Source organism: Leiobunum rupestre, chromosome 11, assembly GCF_980474605.1.
Source record: "Leiobunum rupestre chromosome 11, qqLeiRupe1.1.hap1, whole genome shotgun sequence".
NCBI classification, from domain to species: domain Eukaryota; kingdom Metazoa; phylum Arthropoda; class Arachnida; order Opiliones; family Sclerosomatidae; genus Leiobunum; species Leiobunum rupestre.
Genome location: NC_143394.1, coordinates 18,937,174 through 18,949,338, shown reverse-complemented (window position 1 = coordinate 18,949,338; position 12,165 = coordinate 18,937,174). Strand labels below are relative to the sequence as shown.

The 12,165-nt window shown below is 37.4% G+C and overlaps 2 protein-coding genes across 3 annotated transcripts; both read right to left on the bottom strand.

Annotated features, from left to right (window-relative positions):
• Positions 1–2,366: 2,366 nt before the first annotated feature.
• LOC149921926 (ubiquitin-conjugating enzyme E2 Q1) lies at positions 2,367–5,272 on the bottom strand. Of its 2 annotated transcripts, none has more exons than XM_090163651.1 (9): positions 4,859–5,272; positions 4,387–4,491; positions 4,124–4,320; positions 3,882–4,060; positions 3,678–3,829; positions 3,502–3,609; positions 3,342–3,437; positions 3,117–3,183; positions 2,367–3,052 (listed from the first exon to the last, which is right to left on the bottom strand). In XM_090163651.1, exons 1-9 carry the CDS (start codon positions 5,018–5,020, stop codon positions 3,021–3,023), a joined length of 1,098 nt encoding a protein of 365 aa, XP_090019777.1. In that variant the 5' UTR covers positions 5,021–5,272; the 3' UTR covers positions 2,367–3,020. The 2 variants fall into 2 exon arrangements, with proteins under 2 accessions (XP_090019777.1, XP_090019776.1); XM_090163650.1 differs by having other exon boundaries at positions 2,368–3,052; positions 3,117–3,201; positions 4,859–5,271.
• A 2,527-nt stretch (positions 5,273–7,799) lies between these two features.
• On the bottom strand, positions 7,800–10,362 carry Fem-1 (protein fem-1 homolog B). The gene has a single exon (XM_090163638.1). The coding sequence runs from the start codon at positions 10,140–10,142 to the stop codon at positions 8,172–8,174; it is 1,971 nt and encodes a 656-aa protein (XP_090019764.1). The 5' UTR covers positions 10,143–10,362; the 3' UTR covers positions 7,800–8,171.
• Between the last annotated feature and the right edge of the window lie 1,803 nt (positions 10,363–12,165).

The following is a 12,165-nucleotide window of genomic DNA, read 5'->3' as shown; positions in this document are numbered from 1 at the left end:
TTGAAATATTCTTCCTTTGCAAAAGACAAAGCTGGCTAAGATAGTGAAAAGTTTCACTGAGTCCCTGTGTGTGTCTGCCAAGCTAAAATATTACTTGTGCTACGTCATCAAAATTTTCGGGACGAATTCACTCTGGTAGTGGTACGATCTTATGGTATTAAAATTCGGTTTACCTTGAACTATGTCTTCAAAACCTACTAAATTATATGTAATAAAAATTGAAATGTAACTCCCCCTTTTCCCCCCCATGGTTTTAGATGGTGTTAGCTCTCAAACATACAACGGAACTACACGAGTTACTTTAGATGGTTTTATCTCTCAAACACCTCAATAACTACACGAGTTACCTTACGTGGTTTTAGTTCTCAAACCCGCGAACGGCGCGCGACGCATTCCTGTAGGAGCGGCGGCGGTGGCGTCGGGAGCGGAGTTGCCAGATTAACTTTAAGGAACCCGAGAGAGAGAAATTAACACCGTTTTTAGTTCCACATCGAGATATATATATAAGTGGGACTATTGCTATGGACGGATTGTCGTTAAGTGTTGTGTGTGTGTTTGTTTGTTTGGTGTGGAAAGCAACGACACGGCAGATGGCGCTGCGAAAGTAATTTGCAGTTTTGGCGAAACCGGGATTCGAACTCACAGTCAACAAGTCGGCCCAGGCCGTAATATTAGTTCCACATCAGTGTATTCGAATGGGCAAAGCCATACACCCTTAGTAGACACAGGTAGGCAAACTAATACAAAGCTTTTGAGGCTTTGTGATTTCTTATCGTTGGATATATAAATTGCCACCCCAAGTGAAAGGGTGGATGCCGCCCACCATCAGGAGACCCGGGTGGGCAAACTAATATAAAAACCGCTGAGCCCATGTGATTTCCTATAGTTAGATATACTATTTACCATCCTATGTTAAAGAGAGGCCACCGCCCACCCTCAGGATACATGGGTGGGCAAACCAATTCATAAGCTGATGAAGTTTTTTAATGTCTCTTGTTGATTTATTTAAATAAGAAAATAAGTATCTCATTGTGGGGCTTTTAGAGCATTTATAAGTACATATGGGGAAGAGGGCATTTAAAATTTTCGAGCTCGTTTATTCGAGTACTCACTTTCGAGCGAGGCATCTTAAGCGAGTATGCCCACCTACCACTGCTCACCACCCGAACATTTAAAATTTTCGAGCTCGTTACCTGAAGATTAAAGCAATGAAGGCACTTTAGCGGCTAAAGTGCCTTCATTGCTTTAATGAGTGTGTGGGTTCCTTAAAATTAATCTGGCAACTCCGCTCCCGACGCTCCCACAGGATTGCGTTAGGAATCCGCGCGCCGTTCGCGGGTCTGAGAACTAAAACCACGTAACATATCTAGTGTAGTTATTGAGGTGTATGAGAGCTAAAACCATGTAAAGTAACTCGAAATAAAAAGGCGAAAGCCTACGGACGGGGACATTTATTAAAATGTCACGACCTAGGGCTGTAGCCCTACCTAGCCCAATTGTAAAACCACTATGAATTTTACTAAAAATTCGCGTCCTTGGGCTGTTTATATCGAAAATAGTATAAAACCTACGGACGGGGGCATTCGGAGACCCTAATGTAATAAAAATAATAACTTTTTCTTTTCTTTTTCAATTGTTACCTTCCGTAATTCATCCCTTAACCCGCTAAGGTTCTGAACTGACTCGTGCGAAACGTTCTCTCCCAATTAACGTGGTTGGGGAAGATACAACAAAGTAACAACGGCATGTTAAAAGTTCCTCGAAATCGCACCAATTTACGCGGGCGGGTAGAAACGAACCAAAACGACGCCCGTCTCTCGCAATGTAACTGAACAAAAATTCGAGAAACTGGAAAAAATAATAAATAAATAAACTTCCGGGCTACTACGACTTCCCGCTCTGACGCTCATTATATAGATGTTTATGTTGAACTTAAAATTAGAATTTTTGTGACAGGTATTCACTGCCAAAACTCTTCCATGTCAATGCAGTTGGGCAAATATGGAAATGAATCATGTTTGTACCATAAGAGGAAGCTTGGAACGAGCCAGGGTTACATCATGTTTGGTTGCTCATTTCTTATAAGGAGCGTACTTTGAAAAGACAATAAGGTTATAATGGAATATGTCCTGGATAAAATCAATTTTTGTCTATGGTTCGACAATGACTAACTTTAATATTCAAGCTATAAAAAAACTTGTTTAAAATCAGGGGATTTGAATCAAAATTGTAATTTATATAGATATTTAGTGCAATTAAACCGTTGTTTTTAAACAAGTTGTTTTGTTCACGCAATAATAAATGAAATAATTTATTGATTTATTAAATTATGTAGAAACTAAATTTTATTTTATCCATTCAGACTGAATACGTTAGCGTATATGTTTGACTTAACAAAATTAAATGTCAGAAGACAAAAGATTAGGACTTCTAAATAATATTTTTCTCTCTAAAGGCAAAAATAACCTACAAATAGTAATATGTAAGCACAAAGTCAAACACTAAACGTTCATAATGGTGAGGAAATCAGATTTCCACAATATTACCAATAACTTTTTTTATATCTAAATGAACGCTATGAAACTAGGATGTTGTTGACATTGTACGAACAACTCCTTTACGTTTCACTGTAGCTATTAAATCACTTTTATCAAGAATGGTTAATCGCGAAATAAATGATTTACTTACAATTTATTTTTTTACGAAAACGATTCAGAGATGAAAAAAAAGGAATGGAAGAAAAAAATCAAATACCTTCTGAAAAAGATTCTGTACAATAAAAAATTAAAATATTTTTGTCAGAAGGTTTTTTAGTTTAAAACGTGTTCATAGTTTTTCACTGATTCAATTCTTTTTGGAGTAAAAAAAAGAAAACATTTTCACCCAAGTTTTGCGAATCTTTCACAACGTAAAAAACTTTCGTACTTTTCTCTTAAATCTAATACTAAACACTGGCTTCAAAAATGTGGAAACTGTTGGAAGTGATTTTCTTTTGGCTTTTAAAAGATGGATAGGGTTCATCAACCATCTTCTTTGGGGGGAGTAAACCAGCCTTAAGGATTCAAAAACATTAGATATAACAAAAAGATGGATATTACAAAAATAAAAGAAATTACCATTTTTCTCGTGAATTTGTACAAGTGATTTGTAGGACTGCTGAGCTCGGGCTAGGCTGTATTGACCCTGGGAAATGTTTACGTTCTATAAGTAAATTAGTTTCAAAGAACTTAGGATTGGCGTTGAGGGACCAGGATACTTCAAAATGAGCCTTTGCTTTAGCCTAATTTATTTCCATCGCTTGAAGAAACCCTTTAGCAGACCAAAAATAATCAAAACATTACCTTGTTACCACCGAATTGAATTCTGGCTTTGCCTTTTACTAGTGTCGCTGCAATTTGGAGAATGATAGCTTCTACTGTGTACGCGCTACTCCAACCCTATTTGTATATAAAAAACTGTCAATTCACAAAGCCAAGGTGCTAAAAATTAGAACAGAAATACCTGTTTAGTTAGTAACTCCATACAAATCGCGCCTCCACCTAGAACGTAGCCACCCGTGATCATCGGATGAACTACGCGGATGAAAGGTGGCTCAAAAGGATAAGTTTCCTAAAAAAAATCACACAAAAATTAGCATTTTGAATACTGAAACCATAGTAAGAATTAGAGATATTTACTTTAAACACAATGTTCAATAGAATGTTATCTTTGCCTTCTTTTTCTTTCAAAAGAACTAAGTCATTATGTAATGGACTATCTGGATCAACAGTTAAAAGCCGAACGTTCCACTCATAAAGACTATCATTGACAAGCTCGACATTGAAAACGCCTAATAATTGGATCATTTAGTTTACGCAGGTATTTTTATTGAAGAAGAATACCTTTCTTAAAGCTTTCTGATCTATATACTTCTCGTAACTCCTTCATCAATCTGTCAGTGGCTTGTACTGACCCTGACACGGAACCCTTTAAATAGTCCTGGCGTTGATTCTGTCGTAGCCTTTCAAGTGTGGCGATATGCTCTGTACTTATACCATCTTCTTTGTTTTTATCAAGATTACTGAAAAAATGAAGAGTACGTTCAATTATAGTTGGTTTTTTAACATTAATATCAAGTTTTAACCTAGTTTCCTCCTCCATTTCAATGTGCAAGTCTTCTTCTACATCATCATCATCTGTATCTTCCGAATTATCTTCTATTTTATCTGGATAATTATTCTGTACAATTTCTACATGATCTAATCGTTCTAAATCAGGAGGTTCTGCTACACTGTGCATTTTGCATAGTTCTCTAAGCAGAAGTTTAACTTGCTCTATTATCTACACAAAACATACCATTATTACTATATGAATACAACTTAGACCTGAGCAAAATTATATATTTACAAGGTTATCATGGCCCGTGGTGTTTGTAAGCCTATGCACCGCTGATGTGATGCAAGCATCTTCAGTTTCAGCAAACCAAACCGGAGGTGTTGAGGGGTAAGTTTCCTAAACGAAATTTTTTTTTAATTCCACAGGAGGTTTTTGTAATACAATATGTAGAAATTAGGCCTAATGGAAACCAATAATCTATTCCATAGTTCAAGATCGAATACAGATCTAGAGAACTATAGAGTACAATTCCAGAAAAACATTTTGAGATCAAAAAGTGGAAATAGGCATTTTGAAACCAGGATATCATAATGCTTCGAATAATGCAAGCTTGCACTGGAAAAATATAGCTGTAGTAGTAACAAAAAGAACATAACAAAGATAGCCAAGGCTTACGTTGTCGATAGACTCTATACAAGTACTTGAAATTTGAGCAACGTAACAAGATCTTTGTAATGCTTTAAATATGAATTTCTCAACTTACTGTAATGTTTGCATTAATTTCATATTTTCTACCGCTTCTACCAATAAAACGGCATGTAAGCTCATCAACAGAAGCTGCAACTACTTGAAACCTTTCATGATTTTTAGGAAAACACATTTCTAGAGTTTTAATGTCTTGTTTCAAAGAATTTAAACAAGCCATTTTTGTCTTTGTCTAAATAGTTTGTTAAGTGAACTTTAACGATATTCATGCATTTAAATTTACTAAAAAATAAACCTATTTAAACTTATTTCTAACTTCATATTAAAAAAATTAAATAATCGAGAGCAAAATCCGTAAAGACAAATCTCCCGACCACCGATCAAACATGGAGCAAACTTCCGTATTCCGTAGGCTACGTCACAAAATGGCGCCTATACTCTGAAAAGCGCATGTGCAACAATTAAATTGGTTTCCCGCTAAAAAATTATATTAAGTTAAGTTAGAAGAAACCACCTATGGACTGTGAGAAGGATGATATTTTATCAAAAAATTATATTAATTGCCCGATTTCAAAATTACGTTTTTGCGCGTGACAGTCAATGGTGACAGTACCTTTACATTATGAGGTATAGCAGGCATAGAAATCTTATACTATAGCAGGCTTATTTACCTGCTTTAAAGGTTTAAAGGTTTTTATTTAAGCCGTCAAGATGACACCCTTTTGAGACAGGGCGGTCTACAAAAAGTGAGCACAGTTATCAAAATACAATAATATATTCAATACATCCAAAGGATGGGACAATGATAATAAGATAATAAACTATTAATAAAATAAAGTAACCTAGCATATAATACAAAAAACTTCGGGTAGTCAATATATGCCAAACAACGTTCAGTGTTCCAGTGTTAAATTGTCAAATTGTTAAATTATTAGATTGTTCAAGTGGTCAAATGGCCACTGTTGTAACTGTAGTACCTGCGGACGGGTGTCCCGAATTTATAGTAAGTTTTCTCTTTTGCCATGTATTTAGAATCGAGCAGATTACCGAGGGGTTCCAGTTAGGCGCGTCAGCCGCTTGTAGGCCTAAAAGATGTTTAATGTCTGTGTTTAAATTTGCCTTTCGCCACTCTACCACGTTTTCATTCACTGCTGTTTCTGGGCATTCGAGTAACACATGTCTCAGATTTTCCCTCGTCGCGCCACAGAGGCGGCAGTGAGGGGAGAAATCGAAACAATTCCGACTGTCTGTGGATAGTGAGGAGAGAGCCTGTCCTGGCCTGGAATAAGAGCCCACTGCTCCATGTACCCCTATAACAACCCTATTTCCGGGTTTTTTTTTTCACTGAATAGAGCTCCAGGCTTCGTTTTGATCGCACATCTGCTCGCCATTTCGTTTCAGCGTGGTCTTGTGCCTCGCTGTTAACTGTCGTTTGCCAGTCCTTGTAAGTGGTGAGGGCGCCTCTTTTTGTCCAGCTAGTTTCCAACCCGTCTGCCTTATAAAGTCGTGCATTTGTTTAGGGAGGCTCGAGTCAGGTAAGAATTTCAGGCGACCACCGTAACATAATTTGTTACGGGCCTCTCTGTCTATCATGGTCGACCAGCCCATCTCTCCTTGGACTGCGGCTTTTGCAGCAAAAGCACCTGCGTTGAGGGCTGTCTTCCGCACTTCCAACTGGGTTCTCTCTAGTACTCGACCAAGGCGTGGGGAGAAACAGAGTACCTCGTTCCCATACGTTAACGCCGGCACTGCGACGACTTTCCATAAGAGTCTTCCTACTGTGTATTTTTTGTAAGACTTTTCAGCCATATTTCGAACTGCCCATCTTAACTTGTTACACCGTTTAATGAGTATTACCTCCATTAGATCCATATAGTTTGCATTAGAGTTGAAGGTAACCCCTAGGTTCTGAAAACTATCAACATACTTCAGTTCGGCTGATTGTAGGTATAGCGCGGTATGTTGCTTGCCCCCCCCCCCCCCCCGATAACAAGGATTACTGATTTTGGTGGGCTGAAAGACAGACCCGTATGGGTAGCGAATTCCGTGCAGGCATCTAAGAGTTTCTGCGTGTCCTGAGCATTGTTCGCGAAAGAGCAATGTCGTCTGCGTACATAAGGCACGTGAAAATTAGTTTGTAGTTTTCTTTACCGATAGTTGCGCCGACGTTCCTCTCCAAAAGGCTGAAGGCCAGTTCATCTATGAATATTACGAATAGCACCGGGGAGAGTGGGCATCCTTGTCGTAATCATACCCGACTTTCAAGCGCTGGGGTTGTTACTTGGCCGATGGTATAGAAATAGTAGCATTTCGAATATAAGGCCGAGATGGCTCTTATAAGAGCGGGAGGTATCCCTTTATTCTTCATACATTCCCAGAGTTGTTTCCTGTCTAAGGTATCATATGCCTTTTGGATGTCCAGGAAGGCAATTTGTAGCTTTGCTTTGTTGCTTTTATACCCTAACATGGCGGCGTATTTTCACGCGCAAAATGAATTTCTAACCATAGCTTTATCACCGTGTAGAAACTTACTGAATAAACTGAGCTTTATGTAGCAACTTAATGCTACTGTAAGTAATTTGGTGGGGAATGTAATTAGCCTTTTTAGTTTACATAGAGCCACGTAGCGACCAACAGGATAAGCTTATTAACTAGCAGATGAAAATACAGCAGTTTATGAGTTTCTCGCGTTGGCCGCTACGTGCTCCATGTAAACAGAAAAGGTTAATTATATACTAAAAATTACGTAAGTGGTAGACAAACCCATCTAGAAGCCGCTCACAGAAACTAAAACCAAAATAACTATAACTCTGTGCTAAAATGATGTGGCGTTTTAGTTTGAAATACGTGTTATTATATTTTCCAGAATCTACTTGTTTCACTTCTTATCACAATAAAAACCTTAATCCTAATTAAACACAAATTTTAGAAAATTTGCATTTATTTATTTCAATAAATACAATATCACTGTGTCCTTAGTATAAATGCAAAATAACAGTCCAGTCTTTTTTTTAATATATAAACTTTATTTTTATTTTAATAAAATTAGAGAGGTACTTTGATAAGTTAACTTTAAATACCATTTTCGTTATCGCACAGGACTATGTACATTAAAATATGGACGCCAGAAATAAGATATTATGATTTTGGGTCTCTTCAAAAAGTTCACACAAAAGAATTAAATTGTCTAATTATGTCCAGCAAAGACATAGAGGAGATTCTTCTTACATGTATATATAAGTAGTTATATAGACTACTTGCATTGGAAATGGCATAAAATATGTATTATGCCATTTACAATAGTTCATATTATAATATAGAAAATAGAATTCCAAATTAATGCATGTGACTAGCTACTGAAAAATATACTTTTAACATTTGGTTGGAAGTCCATGCATTTCAACAAAGCCTATTAAGGAACGTGGCACTGCATCTTCGTATTTGAGATTAAATTTTTTGATAACTTTAGCAGCGATACATTTTAAACTAATTTTGGCTTGAGTCCTGAGTATAATTCCCGTCACATCTGTCATCGCTATGTCATAAGGGGTTTCTCCTTTGCTATTAACACAATCAATATGCGCCCCAGCTTCAATCAGGGAAGAAATTACAGTATGCTGGGTAATAAAATCATGCACTGGTTTTTGGTATCCAACTATGATGTGTAATGGGCTGTTTCTGTCATCATTATACGCATTTACGTCAGCGCCACAATGAATTAGAAGCTTGGCAGTGGCAGCACAAGGAAATCTACAAACATTTTTGGTGTGAAAATCATCAACCGGGGTTTCTGCATTGATAACCAAATGAAGTAAAGTAGAATCGTCTCTCGTACGTAGGCATAAACGATTGATCGTGTAAACGAGTTGATGTAAATGGTGAATTTCTAATTCGCTGCCATAATGTAATTTGGTAGAAATGACTAAGAGGTAGAGAACTGTATGAATATTATCATCTAATTCTTCTCTCGCAGCCTCTGCGCTTTCTCCATTGCAGCTTTTCAAGGCATCTAAATTTCTTTGGAGTTCATAAATTGCTTTTTCCAAAATTTCAATAATATGTTTGAATTGTAACTCAAAGCCCATATGAATCATCTGTGAAAAAACTTGGGCAAATCTTAGCAGATCTTTCCTTATCGTTACTTTGCTGCAGTGTCTTAAATGGAGAGCATGAAGCCATAAGTGAATGCAACGATCAAAACGCGAGTTGTCTGCAAAAATCGCTCCTCGGAATACAATTGGATGTATGACTTCGGGGTTATCAGGTCCCAGAATTCGTTCTCGGATGACTAAAGATTCCATGTGCAAGGCATTAGCATCAAGCTGAATGCTTTCCAATTCTTCAAGGGTCTGGCATTCCATGTGGTTATCATAGGCCTCAATTGGAGGCATTAATTTCTTCAGTAGGGGAGGGTTGGCATCAAGCCGTAGCCTCATAGCAAGTTCCATATAGTGATAAGCTCTTCTGAGGTTGTAATTATTTTTATCATTCGCATATGAGGCACCTAATAGTTCTAAAGCATCTATTTTCTCTATATGAGAACACTTAGGTTGGTTAATGAGAAGGTTGACCACTTCAGCTTTCGTACGCTCTGCTGCAGCTGATAATGGTGTCATTCCAATACCATTTCTCATTATCTTTGCATTATACTGCAAAAGCTGTTGAACAATTTCCACATGACCATTTTCTGATGCAAAATGTAAGGCTGTTGCTCCGCACTGGGCTTTACTATCAGGATTGGCACCTTTTTCAAGAAGGTAGGCCACGATGTCTTGATGACCCTTGTAAGCCGCTATCATAAGGCATGTGTTATTGTACTTATTCGCAATATGAAGATCAGCATTATGTTCAATCAAATAATGAACAATATCCAAACGACCATCAAAACAGGCCGCTCGAAGAGGTGTTGAGTTAGTATGAGTAGAGTGATTTACTTCTGCCCCATTTTCCACTAGAATCCTAACAACATTTAAATGACCATCACCAGCAGCACTCCAAAGAGCTGTCGCTCCTTCAATAACGTATCCATCAAAACGTATAGTGCCTTCTTGTTCTAGATCAGGCTTGAATTTAGGAACAAACTTGAGAATGGTTTCCACAACCTTATCATGACCGTTTCTAGCGGCAATTAGTAAAGGACTGCATCGTTGTCCGTCATCTTCAATTACACTGTTTAGATAAAAGGCAATTTCATTTGGTGGTAAATCTGAGAGTAAGGCATACAACATGATAGCCATCCCATCACGAGCTGCATAGTAGATTCTGTGGCGGAAAGAGTCTACGTTCTCCGGAGTTGATCTTAGAAACTGTCTTCTTATAACTGCATTATCGTTCTCTGACATTGCTGGAGTGTCCAAGGCTATTAGACTAGCCAGTAGTCAAGACTTTTTTACGCAATTTTAATTAAACGAAGTTTTCCTACTTGGTAACAGCAGTTTTATCGCTTAATTTAACTAATCAAATCATAAAAGTTATCATAAACTTTGTTAAAATATATTAATCATACCAAATAAAAAGTTACGAAATAAATAGAAACGCGTCGACCCGACAGAAGAATACCAAGCCGAGTCATGCGTTGGAGAATTTCGACACCAGTTGGCACTTTTTTCTGGCAGACAGCGTTAAAAAAAAGACGGAGCAGTATCTTGGAGGAGGGAAAGGGTGCAGTATGGTGTTGACATCTAGTTGGAGCAGAGTTGTAAAATTAATTAAATACTGAAAATTAACAGAGCTAAAATATGTCCGGAACATTAAGAAATATAAAAATACCTTATTTTTATTGGGTGGTTAAGATTTTCTACGCAAAAAAAAGGAAAATTTCAGAAAAATTCTAAATATTAAAACCATGGTAAAACCAATCATATGATGATGTTCCTATATTGCAATCAGATCTGGAGTCCTTGGAAGCCTGGTCAGTGGTCTATTCATAATGGATTGGTTTTTAATGACTAAATCAGTGGTTCTCTCTTTACAAAGTCAAAAATGTCTAACAGAAGTGCCTTCCCCTTATTTTTTGTCTGGCTGTAACATTCAGAGAGTTAATGATTGTAGGGACTTAGGTGTTCATGTTTCACATGACCTCCCTTTTCGTGATCACATTACCAAAGTGTGTGGGCGTGCAAATGGCTTATTAAAGTTATTAGTTACTCTTAAAGCAAATTTTTCGGGAATTAACCCCCCCATGCTCAGTAAACTCTTTGACTGCTATGTCCGCCCTCTTTTGGAATTTTCTTGTAAAATCTGGAATTATCATAAGGCTAATGCTTGATGATGTTCAAGCTCGTGCTTTTCGAATCCCCTACCATTCTAGGAAGCTGTTTTTAAATCAATTTAATAAAGATACTATGGGTCAGTCTTTTTTCAGAAGAATCCATAGAAATCGGATAACAAACTAGAACGATTTTTGAAATTATGTCGTGGGTCCGATTAGAACTTTTAAAAAACCCTGCCTTTGGTCCATGCTTTTCGTTTGGCGGGCAACGAAAGTTACGCCATCGGTGCCAAACTGGTGAACTAAACTCCATTTCGCCTAAGATTAAATGGCCGACTTTAGCTCGACGCTAACGCGGTTTTTTTTTAAATCTTTAAAGTAACTTATGTTTAATGAAAGTTGAAGAATGGCTCAAAACGGCGTAATCAAATCGTGTAAGAGTACATTCTCAAAAGGAAAGATATCTTTTCACAGGTTAGTGTTAGAAATAGTTTTCTTTTTCAGACTTGTAAATAGTGTATATTTTTAAGAGAGTCCACTGGACCCGGACCCCTCCGCCGATCTATTTTTTCGACGAGTCCAGGACTCTTTCCTCTTTCTTCGCCCCCCCCCCCTTGTTTAAATTTATAAGTTCTTTAATATCTCTTTATTCCTCCATATTATATTCGAAAATAAATGGCACCTAACCAGGCAAAGCCTATAAAATTTTTATTGTAATTATAAAAGAGACAGTCAGTAATTGAACTACAGCATCAAAGTTTACATATTGTCATATATAATCGTGATCGGGTAAATTAAAATGCTCGTAAATTTTTGTTTTCTACCTTTATTCATTTTAATAAAGCAAAATTTTGGTCTTCAATGGCACTGTATTATTACTGTGCCTAATGGAATACAGAGCAAGACTATTAATTATGGACTAATAATTTCCATAGTTCGTTAATCTTAGACTAACGAAGTATGGAAATTATTCCCCACACGGGCCACACCTGTTTAAAGGGCAACGCAAGTGGTCATGCAGGGGGGAACTATGTTTTCTTCAACAAGCCGTAAGTAGGTTTTCCAAGGATGATTTTATACAGCGCGAAAGCCATATTCTCCTTGGTGGCGCAATTTCGCTCAGCGTTGCCAGACGTACGATAATTATCGCACAG